This window comes from Equus caballus, chromosome 20 (genome assembly GCF_041296265.1).
Source record: "Equus caballus isolate H_3958 breed thoroughbred chromosome 20, TB-T2T, whole genome shotgun sequence".
Lineage (NCBI taxonomy): Eukaryota > Metazoa > Chordata > Mammalia > Perissodactyla > Equidae > Equus > Equus caballus.
In genome coordinates, this window is record NC_091703.1 from 60659184 (window position 1) to 60683632 (window position 24449).

The following is a 24449-nucleotide window of genomic DNA, read 5'->3' on the forward strand; positions in this document are numbered from 1 at the left end:
CAGCTGTGTTTGATACTGTAGGAGGAACAGCATCACCAGAAACTTTACGTCCTACAGAGTGGTTAAAGAACCTGGTGATGTTCTAAAATGAGGGTCAAACGATGGCATTCGAAATAAATAAAATAGGACTCTGTAGAAGAGATCCATAAAAGATCAGGTTTAGAATTGGCTTGCAGACAGCTGCGATCACACAATGAATTTTTGTTTTGTCTTATATTCATCTTACAAACAAAAGTTAAATGTGTCCCACTTTTATAAATTAAAAATAGAAAAAATTATGCTTATCAAATTGCTAACTTAGCAAATGATTATATAAATTATCAAAAGTCTGTATCCTTTTCAATGGGTTTACTACTTAGTGACTGCTTTAATTATATTAAATTACTAATATTATAATCATATAATAATGTTATTAATATATTAATTATTGTTAATTAATTAATTATCAGTTGAAAGATCATAGTATTTAACAGAGAAAAGTAGGGAGCAAAACACCTGAGAGTTAAAAAATTGTTAGGAAATACTGCTAGCTGCAAATCAATCAACAATAACGATAAACTTTTAAAAAAATTAGGAATAAATGGTAAAATATAAGGACTTAGAGCTGTCTGATTTACATTAAAATTGCTAGGACTCATCTAGTGAATATGGGGTCTCCACATCTTGGACTTGGAGTGTGTATGTCTTATGTAAGATGAGTTTTCATTTGATTAAAAACAAAACACACAGGCAAACAAACAGAAAAGCACCGTCTACCACTGTCTCACAGGGGCCACAAATACATTTCAAATGAATTAGCCTCAAGCTAAAACAAGGAGGAGTGAATTCTCCTTTTACCTTCTGAAGGATTTCTTTAATTCTTAAATATACACAATTCCCCTCAATTGTGAAGGAGAATATTTGATTTTATTCAAATACGTAAAGTTCTCATAGCCTTCTGTGTTTTTTTCCCAAAGCACTGTTCATATTTATATATTCATTTGAATATTTATCAGTATCTCGTCTAGTAAACTATAAAGTCCTGAAGAACTGTCACCGTGTGACCGTTTCATCACCTTGGGCCATACTGCTTACTACGATATCAGTACTTCAAGAATTTTGGGTAGAATGAATGAATGCGTTTCTACTGTTGGCACACAGGCTTTTATGCTGCCCTGTGATCAGCATCCTGCCTCCACAGGCCATCCCAGCGGCCAACCTTTGTGAACCCTCCAAAGCACTATCAAGCTCCGAAAATCATCCTTTTTTCTTAACTGTCAGGGAATTTATACCAGTATTCATGCCTAATACTGTGTCCAAGGTACTATCTCTTTAGTTCACCCCTCCCCACAACACACACGTAGAGATTTCTATAGCCAAAAGCAGAATATCTGAAAAGAATGTGTCACTAATAAAGGAAACTCAGGCCCACGGGGCACTTTTTGAGAGTGATATTATGGAAGAAACAAACACTTTAGCCCTCTGAACAACACACTACAGGCGTGCTCTCAGTGGGCTTACATGTGAAGTATTGTGATAAATGATGTTTCCAATGCTGACTCACTGATCGATTATTGGTGGATCTGATGTATGTTACACAACACAAAGCAGAAACCCATTATAAATAATTGGGCCAAGTTAATTGGGGTATAGCTTAAAAATTCTGTAGTCTGTAAGAAAGTAAATTAGAATGAGGAAGTATGAAGAAAAAACAAAAATGAAGGAAATAGAGTGTAGTCCTGATTAAATGATTTCAAATGGAAATGTTACTGTTTGGTGTGGTTATTTGAACAATTATTTGAAAAAGCATTAGCTTTACTTTACCTGCAATTTTCAACGTGAATTTTTTTCACTGCCTTGGATGGGATGAAAGATCTCCAATTATTTAGTTCTATAACTTCTATGCAGCCAGTAAAATTCTCAACTGGTCCAGAAATCTAAGAAAGAGAGAGAGAGGGAATTTATATGATTTTCTCCAAAGTATTATTCTCGTGGCAAACTTGTTAGAGTGTGCGATCAGCTTGGAGAGCTGATTTGATTTATTCAACATGTTGGAAAGAGTAATTCAACTCTTTTCATAAATATCACTCCAAAAATCAGTAGGAAAGAATCCCATCGCAGTCAAAGGTTACTTGGAGTCTGTACATCTTATTAATGTCTGAAATACTCTGCCACTTATATATAAAAAAGTTTTCATTGTTACAGTGAAGTATCATTGAAAAATAGCAGAAAAGCTGATACACACTCATCTTCCCACCAGGGCTTTCCACCTCCCATCTTTTGCCTCTGTTCTTTGCACTTTTTCTTTGAGACATTAGTTACCTTGTTCCAGCCACAGCTATCAAAACATCAAGAGAAATTGCTCTTTCCAGAGTCAAAGGAAACACAGAGTAAGCTACAAACGTCTGTGACATCCCGCAGCCCTGAGGCATTCTGCACGCCTTTTGTGTTCCACTGTGTAGCCTATCCTCCCTAGGAATAACTTGGGCAAAAAATGGTACCCAGAAATACTGCCAAACAGCCAAGAGCAAAAAGAGAAAATAAGGACATCGGAAAGCATTTGTTTTGATAAACAAATATAACCTCTTAAAGGTAAACAGACATACGACTTTTCATTCTATTTACTGTGTACCTGCAATACTACTCCGCTAATTATATGTCTGTGTAAACTTACATTTATGGGAAGAAGAGGAATAAGAAAAACGAAAAGGGGCAATCTCAGAATTCAAAGGTCAGAAATGAGCATTTATTTCAGGTTCTATTTTCTGTTACGCTCTCAATATTTTTAGAAATTTCAAGCTAAGATGGAGCAATTTATAACCAGGGCAATCACTGAATTTACACACTGAAAAACAAGTTGCCCACCTTGATTTTTGAATTAAAAATATTCACTATTTGCATCCTCAAAACTTGGTTTCTCATTGAATGTAATACCATATATAAACAAATGATAGAATAAGGCCTTTATCTTGTTTGGAAATGTTAGGGTGAATATATTTTATTTCATCTTTTAACTTATAGTCTTAGTTTAGAAACTTCTAAACATTTGTTTCCCTCTTTCTGATGTAGGCTCAAATGTACTGCAAACCCTCTGAACAAGTAACACTCTGTCAAGTGTCAAAAATGATTGAACTAGAAAATAAAACAATATTTCACACAGTAAGTTTAGGAAAGAAGTCAGTTGAACGCAAGGAAAACAGAAACACTTGGCTCTTGGAAGCTGCAGGACGGAAAGTATTGATTTGCAATTGTCAGCTTAAAGTTTTTACGGGCTGCATTCATCTTTTAGGTTTGCAGATTTAATTTTTATTTTTATCACAGTTTTTACATTTTAAAATAAAGTTTACATCTACCACTCCTGAAACATCGCAAACATATGAATTAGTAGTTTCCAATTAGAAAATTAAACAAAAAATAATATGGTCTTAGAAAAATGCTTTTGATTGCAACGATTGGGAATGTTGGAACTTTATTTTGGCATAGCTCAGCTATGGCACAACGCATGTATGTATTTAAATAGATATTTTCTTTGTTCATGAAGATCCTTATTATTCACGAGGATGAAGAGTACAGAGAAAGCTACAGTTTTTAAATAAATACAAAGCCATCAGAAAGCTGTGAAAAATGGTCTAAATTATGATTATCCTATTGAGATACTTCTTAGAATTCTGTGATTCCATCTCATTCACATATTATGGGTTAAAAAATAAATATTAATTTATTCACCTGGGGCTTTGAAAACTGGCAAGAAAAAATTTCCACAGCCTTTAGATTTGAATGAATTCAAAATTCTTTCCTTTCTTGTTTTTTAATAGACTCACGCCTCTTGAGTTCTCTCACACATTAGCTCCCAGCAGGCTTGTTCAGATTGGGATGTTTGATCTCCAAATTTTCATGTAAATCTTTTTCACTTTGAATATGGAAATTTCATTTTGCAAAAAGAAGTCTAACCTGTACCCAGAAATACTAAATCAGAATATTAAAATCCAATCACATGAGTTTTAGATAATTTCTAGTGTTGAAAAATTTTTTCCCTTGAATTTGATTAATATATAGTAATCTGGTTAGTTAGATTTCTGGGATAGAATTCTTAAAAAGAAAATGGAAACGTAACATGCACAGTTGTTATGACAAGTTACAATGTAGTGATATATAATAGATTCATTAAGGACAAGAAATCGTAAATAATCACCTATATTGCATGTTATCTTCCTCCCAAAGAGAAAAATTTTGTACTCACAGATGCTCCTGCAATTTCTCAAATCCAGTTCTTATTTTTGTTCCAGACAAATAATGAAATAATGACTCCCAGTCCTTCCTAAACAATTTATATGGCAATGTAGTATGCCACCACACAGCGACAAGAATATCATTCATTCCACTGAGCAGTAACAATAACAGAGTTCTTTTTTTTTAAATTTCAAACAAATTGCCTCAAAGTTCTAAATACATCTTCAATGTATTCTCATCTTTTATACCTCTGTATTAACAGAAGAATTTTTAATTCTATCTCTGGCCTTTGATGGATGGCCTTTGTTCTCACTCTTTTAAAGAATGTTGAAGCCAGTGAATGATCCACACTGTATAAACAAGGTTACAAACTAATATTCAAAAGTAGTTAGGCAAAGTCTAGACAGAGAGCTTTCATGGCTGTATTTCGACTGTGTGTACAATATTCCAAGCTTGTAAATAGGTAATTTTAAATATAAATATAACATCTGAATTTTTTGAAAATTATGTGCCCAAACATTTTTTACATTTATGTAAAAAATTATGAAAGTGAAGGAAGTGTTCATTTTTTATCTTCCCAACAGAGTAGAGACACAATTACTTGCAGAATATGTGGATTCTTGGTTAACTCTCTACTGAGCGGTAATTTTAAGGGCTACTTTCTCATTCCCTTGAATCAGTAGTTTACAAACTCTATTTACATTGTTATTGTTGCTTTTTTTTTTTTTTTTGGAGGAAGATTAGCCCTGAGCTAAGTACTGCCGATCCTCCTCTTTTTGCTGAGGAAGACTGGCCCTGAGCTAACATCTGTGCCCACCTTCCTCCACTTTATATGTGGGATGCCTACCACAGCATGGCTTGCCAATGGATGTCATGTCTGCACCTGGGATCCAAACCTGCGAACCCCGGGCTGCCGAAGCAGAATGTATGAACTTAACAGCTGCGCCACCGGGCCAGCCCCTGCTTAAGTTTTTGATGGTTCGCTAGCAAACATCCTGTAACCAATTTGGGTGAATTCAAGTGACCTTTGAGATTAGTGAGCTTAGAAAACCAATAAAGTTGGTTTGGAATCAATTAAGAAATAGCCAATTGGTATTACAAAAACAACTCCAATAGTTTCCTCTTTACCATAGATTTTTTTAAATCAATTAATTAGTTAATTATTTTTAGGAAGATTAGCCCTGAGCTAACATCTGCTCCCAATCCTCCTCTTTTCACTGAGGAAGACTGGCCCTGAGCTAATATCCGTGTTCATCTTCCTCTACTTTATATGTGGGACGCCTACCACAGCATGGCTTGCTAAGTGGTGCCATGCCCGCACCTGGGATCCGAACCGGCAAACCCCCGGGGCCGCCAAAGCAGAACATGCGCACTTAATTGCTGCGCCACCGGGCTGACCCCTATTCAATTTATTTTTTGAAGGTCCTATCTTAGGTGCACTGTAGGGATTTGATAAGTTTCTGAGAAATATGAAAAAGATTCTGTAAAGATAGCAATACTAATTGACTAAATAAATGATTTCATACTGCATGATGTGAGAGGCTGTTTCTCAGAAAACTTTAGGGAACTTTGCTGAGCAGGAGGAGAACGACTGTGAGTGGAGCTTCTGTCCCATATTACAAAGGGGTAATTTTACTGTTAACTGTTTTATGGTTTGGCTTTCTGCATGAGTTTCTCTTTGAGTAAAGCTCTATTGCTAAAATACTACTTGAATCCTGGATTAAACTAAACACTTGGAGGAAAGCTTTTGAGGATGTGTGGAGTACAGGCAATCTCTGATATCTATCTATCTAGATATCCACTGACAAACAGCATCCTGTTAAACCTCCATGAGATGATCCCTCTCTGCCGCTGCCGTGTTTTCTTGTCTACATGTTCCTCCTCCTTGTGTCTCATGCGCGTTCTGGCACTTTTCATTCTCTTTTGCAGTTTCACGTTTCCATTTGGTATCATTTCCCTGCAGCCTCAAGAACTTCCTTTAACAAGTCTTGTAATGTAGGTGTGAGGGACGCATATTCTCTCTCTTTTTTTTGCCTGAAATTGTCATTAATTTGCACTATTTTGAATTATATTTCTGTTGGATTTAAATTTCTGTGTTGAAAAGTTTTTAAATTATTTTTATCTCAGCGCTTGAAATATGTTGTTCCACTGTCTTTGGTTTGTTGTTTCTGATGAAAAGTCAGAGATAATTCTCTTTTTATTAAGTTTTATTGAGATATTGGATGTATGGGTTGATATTTTTCATCAGATCCAGATAACTTTGGTCATTGTTTTTCCAAATATTTTTTCTGTCCCTTTTTCTCTCTCCATCTTTTGGAATTCCAATTACCCCTTGTTATATTCTACAAGACACTGAGTTTCTGTCCTTTTTTTTTTTCTCCTTTTAATCTGTCTATTTCAGCATAGTTAGTTTCTATTCCTGTGTACCCCAGTTCAGTAATCTTTTTTTCAGGAGTGTATAATCTGTTGGTAAGCCAATATAGTTCAAAGATTATATTTTTCCCTTTAGAAGTCCTACTTGTTTCTTTTTTATAGTTTATTTTTGCTGATTATTTTTATATTTGTTTTTTAAATAGTTTTCATTTTTCTATTCAAGTTCATGTTTTCTTTCAGCCCTTGACAAATTTACAATAACTATTTTAAAGTCCATCTACGATAATTACATAATGGCTAGGATTTCTTGGTCTTTTTCCTTTGACTCATTTTTATCCTAATTATGATCCACAGTTTCCTTCTTCTTTCCATATCTAATAATTTTTTTATCAGATACTGGACATTGTATTGTTACTTTATTGTGTGCATTCCTCATATTTTTTTACACTTTTCTAATTGTTTGTGGCAATAAGGATAGTCTAGTACTAATTATTCATTCACTGGCAGATCTCTTATTGGCCTTTGTCTTTTTTTTAAAGAGCTGGTGATTTTAAAGATTTTATTTTTTTTCCTTTTTCTCCCCAATGCCCCCCAGTTCATAGTTGTATATTCTTCGTTGTGGGTCCTTCTAGTTGTGGCATGTGGGACGCTGCCTCAGCGTGGTTTCACGAGCAGTGCCATGTCCGCGACCAGGATTCGAACCAACGAAACACTGGACCGCCTGAGCGGAGTGCGTGAATCTAACCACTCAGCCACGGGGTCAGCCCCTTATTGGCCTGTTTTTAAATAAAAAATTCTCTATGGCTTATAACATAGAATAAATAATTCCCAGTACCAAATTCTTACTATTATCCCTGATTCCCTGCTCAAACAATTTTCACATTTTTATCAATTTATTCTGGTATTAGCTTCCAAGTTTCTGAGTAACATATTCACAATATTGTGTATTACTTATTCAATTTCATACATTTTTCTGGACTTCTTTTCATGCAAGATTTCATCTGTATCACACATAATCATCTTTGGCTTTATGAATATTTGGCATTATAATAATCATAATTTTAGTTAGATTATAGTCTTGATTAAAATATTTAATGTTGATACTATTACTGCGTAGTTCTTTACCGCAGTTGAGCCACACAGTGAACTAGGGCGATGAGTTCTTTGTTATGGAACCTTTGGTTTTAACTGGATCTTGTAATTGTCTCTTTTTATTGGGTTGGTGTTTACGCTCCCATCATCTTCAGATTCTCTGTCAGAAGTATAAATTCCTCCTCAATAATTCAAATACTAGGAATAATTATTAATTTGATTTTTATCTTTTAATTAAAATTTTCACAATCTCTTCACTATCCTATTCAAAGTTCACTTTATTGCTCTCCTATGATAAATCCACTCTTATCTGGATTCCACATACTACTTCCGATTAAACTCATTCCTTTATTGGTATATTTATTGATAGTATAATAAAATTTGATAAGTACCAACTTCAAACTGACTGAAGCAACTGAAAGATCGGAAAGCAATACAGGGCTGACGCAATTAAGTCCTATACTTGCTGGAGGCTAAAAAGTAAAAAGAATGTGAATGATATGGCGGTGAAGGAATTAAAGACATTAATGAATTACATGTGGGGCATAAAGGAAAAAGAATGGAAATAAAAAAGTAGGAAATTATATGCTGTAAGTATTTTTTAAATTCCTGTTAAGTATTAGTTTCTCAAATACCATTCCAAGGCTGGGGAGCTTGGAAAATAATAGATCAAGAGAAACATGGAAACTGAAAGGAATACCTATTGTGAGCACATACAGGTGAACTTAGATGTTAACATGTGGTGTTTCCAACATTTAGCTGTACTGGAGGATAAGAACAAATTGGATGGCTGCTGTGTACTGTGTATAATACCAACTGACACATATGAGTCTATAAATATCCTAAATATGAGACTTTAGCAACTTAATGACAAAACAACTACATAAAAGTAGAAATATGTTAGTCTATAAACTTTGGTAATATCCCAACCTATTTTATTTTGATATATTCATTAAATTGTGTATACTTTGCAATGTTTATGGGACTCATATGAACATAATCTATATTTAGAAGTAAAATAGAAAGTTAGTTAAGTTTAATTCCTCATATAGAATAAAATTCATACATTTAACAAATATTTATAAAGCACATAACATGCAGTGAGCACAGGGTCGCCATGTACAGTTGTACAAGTTGTGCACTGTCCAAAAACCTAGCTGATGGAGAAGACTAGAGTCTAGAATTTAATACACATTTTTTTTCTCCAAGCTATCTGCCCAGAAAGGTCTATTTAAAAAATTTATCCAACCAGATGGCTTACTTTTTCTAATTCTAACGAAGTCATCTTGTTAGCTAGCATCCGTTGGTCTAGGCACTGTTGAAATATAAAGTTAGTAGAAAATCAAAGTTTAGTAAAAAAAGGAAAGAGTGATAGATTTCTATTTCTGATAATGATAGAATAACTGATTGGAAACTAAACCTCTCTTGAAAATAACTAAATAGAGTAGAATTTAAGTAAAAATCTGTTTATAGACCATAGAGAACTACCAAGGCAGCAAGGACTTGAGGGGCCAATGTCTCAGAGAGAAGGGGAGCATAAAATGTTGATCTTGACATTCAGTATTCCATTTTCTCTTGAAGTATTTGCAAATTTACACGTGGCAGGGGAGAAGTAGAGAAGCTGAGCAGGAGTTTCTATAAACTTTTGGGGCTGAGGGCAAAATATGGAAATTCAGGAGCAAACAACCATCCTTAGAATATTGACCACCTGAGGCCATGTTTCTAACTTCTTAGAACATGGGATTCAGAAGCCAACAGGGATTCAGAAGCGCCTAGAATTTACCCCATGGACTTTCGTGTCAGTGGTGCTGTGGGTTCTTATTCCTTCACTACAGAAACCAGCAAAGAACATCCCTGTATAAAGGTGCCAGAAAAACATGAGCACGACTTCTCCAGTTTCTCCCCAGTTTATTATTTCTCTTAGCAAGGCCAGACATGCTTTGTCCCACACACTATAATCTGCACAGCACATAGCCTGCTCCCAAACATTCACACACATCATGTCAATACAGTTATCTGTATCCTGAGGGATTTCCCATGGATTTTTTTTTATTAAAATAGCTTAACTGAGATATAATTCCTATATCACAAAATTGGACATACGTTTTCATTTCTCTTGGGTATATGACTAATTCAATGGAATTTATATGTGTGTTATGTGATTTATTTAAGTTTTTCCTCCTACAGCTGCTTCAGTCTAGATCTTGAGGAGAGAGGTAGCGGCCAGGAGCTAATTTGCTATGCTAGAAACTAATGCATCAAAATTACTTTTAATTGAAAACAACCTAAATGTCCATCAGTACCTGGGCCTGCTCAAGTAAATTACTGTACCACCACAGGCAGTGAAAAGCAAGTAGGAATATCTCCATATCCTACCATGGAGTGTGCAGTGGATGCTGTGGTATCTGCCCAGCTCCCCTTTAGGAGCGAAGGATTTCTCCCCTCGTTCCACTCCAGGGGCGCTGCTGCAGACAGACTTTCCCTCTCAGCATTCTTCATGAGTTACTTCCATCTAAGAGTGTAGCCTCATCCCAGTTTTCTTTCCTGGGGCAGTTTACATCCAATGGCTGGTTAACGAGGGACCATAACAGCCTGGAATCCTCACCCTGTCTCTGACAACCCTGGGTCAGTCCAGCTCAGACTCCTCATGAGCTTGGCAGAAGCCTGCAGGGAGACTGCGTCTCATTCCACCTTCTCCTCATGCCAATCCTGCTCCCTTCCCGACCCTCCCTCCCCTTCCATGGGGGGTAGTCCCATAGCAGCTCTAAACCGCCTGCACGTTAATCTCCATCTCAGAGTCTGCTTTCCACAGGACACAACCTGCCTCCGAGTGAGCCCAGGATACGGTGTGAGCTAAAAAGAACACAGGGAAGAAAACTGCATAGAGTAGGCTATGTTTTAATAATGGCGGAATATGACTCTATACACCTCTATGTGTTATTTGTTTCTATTTAACAACAAACGAGTAAACCAAACATATGGTTACTTACAGGAGGAGGAAGGAAATAGAGTGGAGATGAAAACAATAGAAACCAAATGTCTGAAAATATATCTTGAGATATAGATTTGAATTTGAAACCAGGCAAATATATTAAATAATTATAAAATAAGAATTTAAAAAGCAATTCTTAAAACTCAGAGGTAAAGTAAAATAAGTCATGTTAACTGCGTATCTAGTTGGTAGCATAAAAACACATAAAATAACTATTCTAATGAATTTAAAACAGTAATTTGAGCATACAGCCCTACCAGAATCTTAAAGACAGAAAGAACCACCGAAAAATATGACACTGTCTTCAGTAATTATGTGTTGGTGGCTGTGATGCACAGCTGTTCTGAGATAGATGTGTGTTGATGTGCGATAAATCAAATGTGTATTACGATGGTGTCATTCAGAATACAGGTTTTTGGCCTGTTTGGAAGTGGGTCAACTGAAAACCATATAGCTCTTAATTCGGATTGTGAGTGTCAGTATTAGCTTATGAGATTTTTTCCCAAAACAACAACAAAAAACCTTTCCTAGCTTTGACTACTGAAAACACTGGGAAAAAATGACAACGCAGCAGCAAAGAGCGGCTCTCACGCCCATATGTGATCTCTAAATACTGTTTCACACCAAAAGGAATTTGGGTTCCTTGAAGAAGTGCCTAATTCTTCGCATAGAGAAAGACAAGAAACCATGGAAACTCTACAGTAAAGAGGACCTAGTTTCTTCAACAAAATTTAGCTCAAAAATAAAAATAGAGGAAGAGTCTACACATCAAATGATATTTGAGAGGCATATAAACCAATCACAATATATGAATCTTATTTGGTTTAACTTATTTGGTCTGTTTGATTTAAACAAACTATCTTTTAAAGAAGGTTTTAAGACAGGAAAATGGGAAAATTAACTGGGTATATGATAGTAAGAAATCATTTTTAATTTTTTAAATTTAATAATGGTTATGAATTTTTGCAGACTCCTTAGCTGACAGTGCTACAATAGAAATATTTACAAATCAAATGCTTTAATGTCTGAAATATGCTTCCAAAACATCTTGAAGATGGAGGGTGGAGTATACTCTTAACAGTTAGATGAACTAAGACTGGCTATGTTTTTATACTTGTTGAGCTGGCAGATAGCTATGGGGGCTTCATCATATTACTCTCTCTACTTTTGCGTATGTTTGAAGTTTTGTGAAAAAACAAAACTCCGGGGCCGGCTGGGTTGGTTAAGCTCACGTGCTCCACTCTGGTGGCCCAGGGTTCGCTGGTTTGGATCCCGGGAGCAGACCTATGCACCACTTGGCAAGCCAGGTATGGTAGGCATCCCACGTGTAAAGTAGAGGAAGATGGGCAAGGATGCTAGCTCAGGGCCAGTCTTCCTCAGCAAAAAGAGGAGGATTGATGGTGGATGTTAGTCAGGGCTAGTCTTCCTCAAAAGAAAAAAGAAAAGAAAGAAAAACCTCCACTATTTTTTTTGTTAAGGAAGATTGTCACTGAACTAACATCTGTGCCAATCTTCCCCAATTTTGTATGTTGGATGAGGCCACAGCATGGCTTTATGAGCGGTGCGTAGGTCTGTGCCTGGGATCTACACCCCCAAAACCAGGACCATCAAAGCAGAGTACACGAACTTAACCACTATGCCACTGGGCTGGCCCCCAAAACTCCCCTTTTACCATAGACACTTGGTCATCATTTCCACTGATGTTTACTTGGCTACTTCCCCACCACCATGGCATGCCAACCAGTTCTCCAGCTCGAGTACATTGGTTTAAAATGCTGTAGTTGTTTCAAAATCGCCATTTCTCCTGATATTTTCAATCTCTTTGCTTGTCTTTTTCTTATCTACTCTTTTTTTAAAACATGTAAGCCCATTCAACCGTGCCATCCTGTTTCTTCACAGCACTTCTCCCTCACTCTCACCTTTCGAGTTCTTTCCCCTAATTTATGTGTAGTATTTTGTTTTTTCAACCTGTACTCACCAACGAAGGTACACAGTTTTGTGTGAAAGGTAAACCATTTAACCATTTAGGAGACAAGATCATGTGTTTCTATTTAACATTGAAAAGTTTGCATCCCACACCATTTACAAGCATCAGAAGAGCCCAAGCAAACACTTCTGGCTTGGTAAAACGACTTGATGATAAAAGATTTTTAAAATACTAACAGCAATACTAAAAAAAAAACCCAAGCAGTAACATATCTATTGAGTACTGACTACTATGAGCTTATCTCATTTACTCCTCATAAAAAATTTATTATACAGATTCTATCACTATTTCACTTTGCTATTTACTGTTTACTATTTCTATTACTGATATTCTAGGAAGATCACACTTTCTCTGGCATCGTATTTACATATGGATGGTCTTTAATCAAAGAGATGATTTTCGGCATTTCTTTGCACCTGAGTTCCTATTTGGACGAAGGCATTGTGCAAGCTCAGCCCAGCCCCTCTCGCTTTCTCTCTTTGCTGAGAAGCTAGCCACTCCAAAGGACGTCCATCTTCTACTGCATGTTGAGGAACTCTTACTGAACTTGCCAAACTATATTTGGTGGAGTCTAATGTTTTATTCTGGGGCAAAGTGTTTGGAAGCTCACTAGTTGAAGGTCGAATCCACATCTCTAACTTAGTTTTTATCAATAACGAAGTTGACAAATGTATCTTCAATTCTCCTATGCCTTACATGTGTTGATCAGTGGGTCCTAAACTTATCTGGGAAAGAGAGCACTTTCGAATCTCGCCAATCCCTGTCGAGTTTTGGAAAGTTTAGTAGTTTGCTCAAGTCACAAACCTAGAACTCGGCATGGCAAAACTGGACTAGATTTCAAGCCATTGACCCAGGATCACGTCCTTCCTCACTTCCCTGTACTGAGAACCTTTAGAGTCCTGGTTGCTATCCCTTTGCTTACTATGGAAGGATTTGGCATTATTGAGCTCTTCAAATTGGGAATGACAGTTTGTTGAAGGTTTCTTAACATTGTATTCTTTTAACTTAGAAGCTTTTATCAGGAATTTGAATATTATTATGGATCATTACATGATCATTCTACTTCAACCCAAAGGCAGGATATTGCAATATAGTCTGTGCCTGGTTTGCTTTTGATCTTATAACCACTAAAAAATACATTGAATTTAGAAAAAAATTCTGTTATAAAATGAGCCTGCTATAAATTGAATGTAGCCCCCTCAAACTCATATGTTGAAACCTAATCGCCAATGTGAGGATATATGGAGGTGGGGCCTTTGGGAGGTGAGTAGGTCATGAACGTGAAGCCCACAAAAATTCGATTAGTATCTTTATAAAAGAGACTCAGAGAGATCCCTTGACCCTTCCACCATGTGAGGACCCGCCAGAAGATGGCCGTCTATGAACCAGCGAGTGCACTCTCACCTGACACCAAATCTTCCAGTGCCTTGAACTTGAACTTCCCAGTCTCCACAACTGTGAGAAATAAGTGTTTGTTGTTTAAGCCGCCCAGTCTAAGGTATTCTTTTATAGTAGCCCGAATGGACTAAGACAAGCACCTTATTATTAGACTCTACATTCATTAGTGTTGGTGAAAGAATAATTTCATTGTAATATTACAGTGTGTGACGTTGCTTCCAACCAAATAAAAGAAAGGGGGAGAAAATTTCATTACCTTGCAATGTATGTTCTTTTATTAATTATATATTTGTATAAATAGAGATAAGTTGAAGAAATGTCCTGTATAAACTTGTTTAAACTTGGCCTATGGTTAAAATGTATTGTTTGATAGAAAATTTAGATGATTAGAGCTGATTTTATTGACCAACACATATGGTTGAGTTTGCCCTAAAGATAGTGTCAATCACTAATAAGCTTGTCCATCAGTTAAAGAAGGGACAGGAGAAGCATCCTAACTGATTCTGTGAAGCCCAGAAATTTTGAGTCTTTCTTCGGACCACAAATTTGGCACCATTTCAAGTCTTGAAATTTAATTAGGTACCAATTATGTCAATTCCCACATAAATTTACCATGAAAATAACGCCTTATGGAAGTCAAACCATAATTTTGCTTTCAGTCTGAAAAATTAGATAAATGACAACTGAAATAGAAATTTAGTCTATAATAATCCACATCAGATAAGAGTTAATGACTCTGTAAAGGAAATAATTAGAATCATATTAAAAATGAAGTAAACCTTTTCCTTTAAATTCAGGATGTCTTTCCTATTTTTCAATAAAAATAAGGAAATATTATTTAAAAGTCTTTTTAATTTTAAAATAAAAAGTGAAGAAATTCTTCAAAATACCCCAAACTAAGTTTGCAACTAACCGATGCCCTATTTGATAGCTGAAGAATTCCTGAAAGAACAAAGCACTTACATATTATTAAAGTGTAACACAAGAAAAGGCAGAGGCTGTCTTTGCCTTGAACTACAAAAGGAAAATGTGTAGTTTTCTATCATTTGCAATAGTTACTTGAAGAAATCAGCAACAAAAATGCAAGCTGAAGTCAAATGCTGCAGCTTCTCAGTTTTTTGCTAGTCACTGTTCACTAAACATAAAATGTATTTGGCAATAAGGGAGATGCTACTATGTTGACACCAGCAATCAACTTATCTTCTGGTGTCCCTGAGACTTTAGATTCAGAATCAAGCTTGTTAGAGAAGAAGCTGTTTTGGCCATTTTGCACAACTGTCTCCATATGGAGTCCAATGATGATACTTTTTGTCCTACATGATATTCTTCAGGTCATGGTATTACTTCAGATCCACATCTGTAATGTTGGAATATAGGTTGAACACATTTTAGAAAAAGCAGTATTTGATAAAAGATTTTAAAGTGTGAAAAAACATAAAAGCTGTAAGAACAGTAACATTATGGCAAGCTTTTGCTTATGAGAAATTTATTGCACCAAATTCCTTTAAAATTCATGAAATAATTCACTAACATTCCTCTATATTCCAGAATTTACAGAAATTCCTTGTTACCCACTGTCCAGTTCTTGCAAATAATTTTGATAGCTTTTCCCCAGACTTTCAAAGCATAAGAAGAAAGTCAGGCATATGAATCGGGCACAACAGGCTGATGTCCCCCAGCTCTGCTCTGGCATGCCACGTACCCACCTACATGCCTTCCCTCTCAAGTCTGTCATTGCCATTCTTCAAGTGACAGAGAGAATCGAGGAAAGGAAAAGGATTTTTTTAAGTTAAAAGGGTTCAGTTTAAAGCACTCACATTTATTCTTGGAAAAGACTGACATCCTCAAACACTATGTTTGTCTGTATATGGGTTAATCCAGTGTGTTGAAACCAGTAATGCAAAGTTTTCCACGTGGTAGAAAATTGAATTGAATGAAGATTTATCAAGTTGTACGACAATCTACTAGGATTTTAAGAAAACCAATGAACCAACAAACCAAGCAAACAAGCAAAAAACAAAACTAACTGAATATTTTGTGATTCTTTTACTCTTATTTTGGTCTATGCAAGTTTTGTTTTCAGTTATTATGTATATGAAGTGGCAAAAATGGAAAAATTATTCTGACAGAGATCAGGCTGAACAAAGCAGTATTCACAGATTCTAGAATTTCTTTTTCTCTCATTTATCATATATTTTTGTATCTATATCTGTTTCATATCTACATCTATATCCATCACTATAACTACCTATCAATAAATAATTTACATTTACCATGTCTCTATTGTTAGCCCTTACAAGGAGATCTAAAGCAGAATAATTTCTATTTGATCCAAAGTATCTAAGGATAAAAAAATAATATTTGTTTCAATGGACCGTATAGTCATGCAAAACAGAAATAGATAGCAAGTCCATAAATAATTCATCAGATGACTGAGGATTTTTAGGGTAAAAATGTCCTAATTCTTTCTCTTCTGAGAAGCAGTATCAAATGTTTTCAGTAGGAAAGCGTATTTTCAGTTCTATCCTCTCTCCTGGACCATCCCAATTTGCATGTAAATATGCCTTAATATTGTCCATCATAAGGTAATATTCTTCCTTGATCCCTCTTGCCTCTTTAGCAACCATTACAGTGGTTTCCATCCTGGGTGTTAATTCTTGCTCCTCCACTTTCTGCATAATCATACACAAGTTTGTTAACCTATCAGTATATTGGTTTCTTTATCTGTAAAACGAGAAGGCTAATAATAATACCTATTTCCTAAGGTTATTGTGGGAGTCTAAATTGAATACATGTAAAATATTTTAAAACAATACTTGGCCTTTAAGTGTTCAATACATATTAGCTAGTACCATTATTATGCATGCACTTAAAAGAAAATTTTGAGAAAGCCTGCTATCCTCACTATCTTTATTGTTTTCCAATCTTGCTTTTCTCCCTACCACTCCATGCAACCCTTGTCAAAATCTCCAATGTTGTTTACCCAAATGGATGCTTGTCTTTTCATCTTACTCTGTACCTTTTGCAGTGTTTGCACAAGTAAGTTCTTAATAAGTGTCTGTTGGCTGACTGATTGGATTTAATTACTTAAAATATCCAGGATGGAAAAACAAAATCAACACAAACATACTTGTTGCTATGATCTGAACATCTGTGTCCTCCCTAAATCCATATGCTGAAATCCTAATGCCCACTGTGATGGTATTAGGAAGCAGAGCCTTCGGGAGGTACTTGGGTCATGAACGTGGAGCCAGCCCTCAAGAAGGGGATTAGCGCCCTTATAAAAGAGATCTCATGGAGCTCACTAGCCACTTCCACCATGATGAGAATTCTGTGACCTGGAAGGACCCTCACCTGACCATGCTGGCATCCTGATCTCCAACTTCCAGCCTCCACAACTGTGAAAAACAAATTTCTGGTGTCTATAAGCTACCCGGTCTATGTTGTTAGGTATACCACCCCAAATGGATTAAGACAGAAAATGGGTATTGAGAATTGGAGGTCCTGCTGTATCAAATGCCTAAAAATGTGGAAGCGGCTTTGGAACTGGGTAATGGGGAGAGGCTAGAAGAGTTTTGAGGTGAGTGCTAGGAAAAGCCTACAGTGCCATGAATGAACAGTTAAAGCAGTTTTGGGAAAGGCTTAGAAGGAGAAGAGGAGAGGTGTAGAGAGAGCCTTGGTCTTCCTAGAGAATCTCTAAGCGGTCGTGAATAGGATGTGGGGAGAATTATGGACAGAAAGGCCATTCTCATGAGGTCTCAAATGCAAATGAGGAACATGTTAGTGGATAATGGAGGAAAGGCCATCCTTGTGATAAAGTGGCAGAGAACTTGCCAGAATTGAGTTTGGGTCCTAGTGTTGCATGGAACATACAACTAGTGAGCAATGAAATTGGATATTTGATTGAAGCTATTCCTTTTTTTCTTTATAATTTTATTCATGTATTAATTAATAAAAATTGTACATATTTAAGGCATACTACATGATTACTTGATTATATACACATAGTAATCTAGCTAGTTAACTTATCATCTCCTCCCATAGCTGAAGCTATTACTAAGCTAAGTGTTGAAGGTGCAGCTCGGCTTCTCTGGAATGCTTATAGTAAAATGAGAGAAGAGAGAAATGACCTAAAGATGGAATTGCTTGTCCAAAGAGAAGCGGAACTGAAAAATTTGGGAAATTCTTAGCCTATTCATTACCACAAAAATTGAGAAAGCACGTTCAGAAGAAAACACTAGTGGTGGGAGCAAGGGACTGTCTATCCTATGCCTGTCCCACCAGTAGATTTTGAAAACACAGAACATGTTTGATTTCATGAGTTTATAGCTGGAGAGCAATTTGCCTCAGGATGAATCTTCTCACTCATATCTGATTTAGACCATTTTAGATGAGACTTTGGGTTCAGACTTTTGAGTTGATGCTGGAATGAGTTAAGACTTCTGGGACTATTGAGATGGAACGAATGGATGTTACATGCAAGAAGCCCGTGAATTTGAGGGCAGACAGGAGTGGATTGCTGTGGTCTTAATGTTTGTGTCCCCTAAATTCATTTGCTGAAATCCTCATGCCGGATGTGACAGTATGAGGAAGTGGGCCTTTCGGAGGTGCTCCTCCTCCTTTGGGAAGACCAAGCCCTCATGAATGGGATTAGTGTCCCTATAGAGAAGACCCTACAGACTTCCCTTGCCCCTTGTGCCATATGAGATTACAATGAGAAGACCATGCCTGTACCCTGATCTCGGACTTTCAGCCTCCAGAACCGTTGAGAAACAAATTCCTGGTGTTTATAAGCTGTCCAGTCGTGGCATTTTGTTATAGCATCGCTGACGGACTAAGACACTTGTTTACTCATTTTCTAAGCTCCCATTCTTACCTCTGGATGGAAGAAAAGGAACAGAACCATGACTATTTTAAGAACAAAAATTGGTTTGGTCCTTTGAGGAAATATAATTTTATTGTTAATTTTATAATTCTCTCTCCCCCAACGTTCTTTCTTTACCCGACTCCCTCCAAAACTGTCACTTTCCACTAATCATACAATGTAATCTGATGGTTTTTACTCAGGTCCTGCAGACAAATTTCTCTAAAATTTATTTTATAACTAATTTATTTAGAATTAGATTCACTAGAACTGTGCTATAGGCTGCAGACAGATGGCCGAACAAGACATATCTCCACCCTAAAGTGGCTTCCAGTGTAGGCCAGAGGATAAATATGCACACAAATATTTATAACATAATGTGGCCAGGTGCTTCATGAAGATAGGGGCTCAGTCTGCCCTCTTCACTGTTATTCCTGGCATGTAATCTTACAATAGATGTTATATAATATTATAGTAGTGGTGTGCACAAGTCTGTCCAAGCGATAGTCTATAAAATTCGGTCAGAAATGGGAAGGCTTATGAGCTAAGTCCAATGCCCCAGGACTTAAACTTCATACTTCATCTGAGTCCTGTGCCAACCCTGTGAGCTCTACACCTTTTTACATGCTTGTCTTTTTAAAATTTCTTTCCCTATAATTACTGTGAATCTTCTAGATTAGGCATTTGGAAATCCTGTGCTTAAGAGGCAATATAATCAATTTAAGAGATCTTCTCCTCACATGGTTGAAACAGACCTGCTGTACGATTTCAAAGGCATGAGGAAAATCTCAAAAACAAATAAAGACATTTCCCACTTGGCTTGTTGATGCCAGAAATCCCACCCTCTGAGATTTATTCTTTTGGATGAAGGCTTTTAGCTTGTTCAAGTGTAAATATCCCCAGGAGAGGAAGCATACTAAATTATCAAACATTTAACAACTGGCTGTAATTGCTTTGATCAGATTCTTCCCTGAGAACATGAATTGAAGGGAGAAAGCTGGGGAAAGTGCAGGGATACCGGGCTTGGGGGACACCAATGCTGGGAAGAAGGGGCAAAGGTGGAAGAAGGGGCAAAGGTGGACGGAGGGTGCCCAGGACGGCCAGCTGGGAAGGTGGCCCTGCCAGGTGAGTTTGCCTTTGCCTGTAATCTAGCTGTTCCAGCCTAATGGGACAGGGGGAACATCTGTGCTGGGGCTGGCGGTGTCCCACAGGTGCAGAAAATCTAGTTTATTACAAGTGAATTTGTAAATACAGAGAAAAGCAACTGGCATTTTGAGCCACCAGAGATTAGTGGCAGTAATGAAACCGGCAAAGGCTTGCTGGAACACTGTTTTTATTGGTGGCACAAAACGGTCACTTGAAACAGCTTAAAAGCGCAAAATGCTTACCAAAAACAACCAAAATAAGAGAGTTCAGCTTATAATATGAAATTTGTTTGATATGTCTGAAAACAGAAAGTTAGTCCAATCCCAGATTTATTTGAGCAAGCACAGGCAAGGATGGAAGCCAAGAGCATTGTCTGTGTCAAATACAGACAGTCACATGCTGTTTCCTGGAAAATATAAATTAAATCACAATTTTAGGTAAACAGAGACCCTTATTTTAAAATAAGTTCCCTAGTGATTAGTTTAGCAAAGCCAAAAAGGCCGATGACCACCAGCACCGTCAGCACCATCTGTCACTTCTTTTTGTTAACTTTAGATTTTTAACTTTTAGATTTTTATATAGGGCATTTATATTCTAATCTTATCTGCTACATATTGATTCTGGAGGTGGGCGAGTGAAAGCAAAGACACAAGCTTAATTCCACAATTTGTTTCCTTGTAAGTCAAAGGGAGCTTCAAACGAGATGTTCTCCATCAGCTTGAATTGTCTATGATGCCTGCTTTAAGCACCTGGAAAGACAGGCATGCTTTTCTCACCTTCACATTCCACCTACATTGTTTCCCCTCTACTGTAGCATTTGAACTTTTTCCTAAATTTCAGATATAATATAAAATTGATATCCTCAAATTTCCTAGTCAACAAATTGCCTCTGCATTACCGTGTAGATGAATTTGGAACTCTCTTCAAGAAACATGTAGCGTGTCACTAAAGGCACTACCATTTTTATCGCTAAATTCCATTAAGAAATGCATATATGTGAATATACTTAGTAAAGTTACATAAATAATACTATGTATGTATATGTAATACTTAATTACAATTATGTGTATACGATGTACATAATGATCAAATCCTTTGATATTTTATTTATTTTATGTATCAGAGAAGGAGGAAATATATTCTAATGATTTGAAACGTCAGCAGTGCTTTTCCAGGATATTTCGTAACATGGTTTCGGTTTCTTGGCCTTCAGCCATTCACCAACGGCCTCGTGATTGTTGCTATAGTTGAAAACTTCCTGTATTACTATTTGCTTCCTATGTTTCTTTAAAACCACTGAGGACCAACACTGCTATCCCCTCTTATTTTGTCCTAAGCAAAAATACTCATGAAATCATAAGTTTGACATACAGGTTGTATCAAACTACACTAGATGTATTTAGAATTAAAATGAATAAAATAAAAATTTGTCCATACACCGCTGAAAATGATCTCGCACGTAGGGAACACAGAGGCAGTTTTGCAGATGAATTAATTAAGGGCACAGAGTTTGGAATTAGCTGCCCAGGTTTAAATTCCGATCCCACTGCTCAGCTGTGGGACTTCCTTATTCCTCAGTTTCCTCATTAGTAAAATGGAGATAATAAAATTATCCACCTCACAGGGTTCTCGCGAGAATTAAGAGAACTCGTATAAAATTCAGGGCAGTTTCACACATCACATGACATACGTGTGTTTTGATGCTAATTTTTACTATATATGAAGTAATCATTACATGGGGGTTTGTATTCATCAATTTTTCCAGGCAAGCATTGCTCCAATATTAGCTGTCAGGTTGAGACTGAAGCCCAGATTATTTGAGCCTGATCCAAGCCCCCAGCAGAGTTGTGGAAGTTCTAGAGAAGTGCAAAATCACTTTCCTGAGTAGGTTATTTCCTGGGAGAGTCTAACATTGCTTCAGGCATACATTAATCAATTCAAACACTAATTCAAATATTTACTGAGCGGCTTCTGTGCACAAGACAGAAGATATTAAGGGGAGACAAGGATAAATCAGGCAGAGCTGGTCCCTAGGAGAGTTGACAAATAACATTCACGGAATTGACAGTGACAAGAGCCACAGGAGAGGTCCCCACGGGATGAAGCCGCGCAGGAGTTCTGTGAAATGTGAGGCGACTTCCAGCTTGGGGGATCTGTGAAGAATTTGATCTGGAAACTTTAAGGCGCCAGGAACTCTGCAAACACTCCATATGCATTGCCTCATTGACTCCTGACCACAAGACTCTTAGCTTCGCCTTTTGCAAGAGCAGGAATTGAAGACAGTAAAGTGAAGTTTGGTCTCAGATCCAACATTGCCATGTGTTATCATATTTATACTACTTAAATATCCATTATAAAAAGAAGAAAATCTGTACATAGGGCTCAGAACTACTGTTGCAGTTGTGTTCCATCTCACTTGCTGGCTTGCCATCCGAATGCTATTTACTCTAGCAGTTTCTTTCTTTAGAAAATTAAATGGCAGATTGGTGTCCCATGATAGTTGGCACAGCTTCCAAAAATACTTAGCCTCTTCCCCCAGAAGCAGCTTATACATTAGGAGAATGAGTTTAATTAACGGTAGAATAATTATATTTCTGAATATTTAAATCATAATTCACAACAATCAAAATGAATATTCTTAGTCTGAGTCTAAATAACACACTTAAAATTTCACATTTCCCTGTCTTAAATGTCAGCCCTTGGTATGCCTTCAGCCACTGGACAAATTCTCTTGATCAGGAAGGAGGCGTTTCTGCACGGGCTTCGGGTTCTGGTGTGGAGATGACACAGTTAGCCAGTGTTTGCCAAATAACATGCAGTTTTGAAGTAATGGGTGGCATTATTATGCAGAGGGATTTGGGAGGATGGAATTGTCTCCATATTGTCAAAATCTGTTCCAACATCATCTTTTTTCCTCTCCCATTGTCACTACGGCTGCCGTGGCCCTGAGCAGAGTCGAGTGAGCTGTGGACAATCTGTCAGGTGAGCAAGCTTAATTAGCCCCGAACAGTTCTTTAGCATTCCTAAATCCAAGCCCTGAAGACAGATATGATTAAAGTCTATAAAAAATAAAAATGTACTTAAAATGCTATTTTGAGGCTCATTAAACTCGAATTAGTCAACATCTATTTCTGGGGGCAGAATCAATTTTCATTCATTGAATGGTTCTCTTTGGTCAATTAATATTTGGGTGATCACATTAAGTAACTTGAATCAAAACAAAATAATTGAAATACATTTTGAAAAAAGCTACATTAAAAAATGAGAATAAAAATAATTAGACTTCAGACTGGTCATTTGTTTCTTATGACAGAATTACATACACAATTGCTGAGGACTTTCTTTTTCTTTTCAGGAATATCATATACACTGAATAAAGTAAAGTAAAAAAATTAAACTGAACATGAGTGGCCTTTTGTTTTTAGCTTAAAGAAACCGTAGTTTAACTGCTAAATAAATTAAGGTGGTACAGAAAAAGTGACACTTTTATTTTTATCTGAAAGGGGTTCGATGAAAATGTCTCTTCCTCTTTGTTATCAGGTAACTTCAAAGTCTTTCTTCAAGGCCCTGGCAGAAGCGTGTGGGATGTTCCTAGACTCTCAGACATACCTGGTAACGCACCCTCTCTCTAATTTCATGGTACTGAATAAAGGGACATGTTTGAACCATATTTTAAAAGGTTTTTGGGGGAGGGAAGTGAAGTAGTTCAGGGCTGCCTGTTCCGATTCTAGTTATATAATAGAGAGGTCAGCAAAGTTTTTCTGAAAATGGACAGAGAATAAATATTGTCAGCCTTGAGGGACATTTGATCTCCGTAGTTGAGGCTCTGCCCCCGTCGTGGGAAAGCAGCCCTAGATGATACACAGACAGTGGCTGCAGCTGTGCTCCCGTAAAACTTGCATTTGAAAACAGGTGGCAGGTCAGTTCTGGCCCTGAGGCTGTGGGTTGCTGACCCCTAATATAGTGTGAAGTCAAGACTGATGAGGTAAACCTGGTCAAGGAGGATTATTTTCCAGCAGTTTTTCAGGAAAAGCTTTGGTCTCTACAGCTTTAAGTCCATGTTCATAAAGCTGTGACTGAAGGAATCAGTGGAAGTTTCCAGAAGGCTTTATGGGCAAGTCTTTTGGTGACCAGAATGGATGCATCTTATCTGTCACTGGATAAGGATGCTTATCTCCTTATTGAAAATCGTGTCCGCACGGTATTATTTCTGTGCCCTTTAGAAAGGCTAAGTTTGTTTGATTTGCCCAAGTGGTGTCTGTTCTTGGTCCCTTTGTCAATCTGCATCTGCGGTGGACCCGGTGCAGTAATGCCTGCAACTGGATAGAGACTGTTCAAAGAGCATCTCAATGTCTCTTCACCAGAGGACGCCAGGCAGTTAGGATGCT

General features: G+C 37.0%; 1 protein-coding gene across 1 annotated transcript in view; it reads right to left on the bottom strand.

The window, feature by feature from the left end:
• Nucleotides 1-24449, bottom strand: part of LOC111769165 (protein eyes shut homolog) — a 1017614-nt gene that overhangs the window by 454491 nt on the left and 538674 nt on the right. Inside the window, exon 19 of the mRNA XM_070244139.1 lies at nt 1804-1916. Within this exon, the coding sequence (XP_070100240.1) occupies nt 1804-1916 (113 nt within the window). The remainder of the gene's footprint in view (nt 1-1803; nt 1917-24449) is intronic.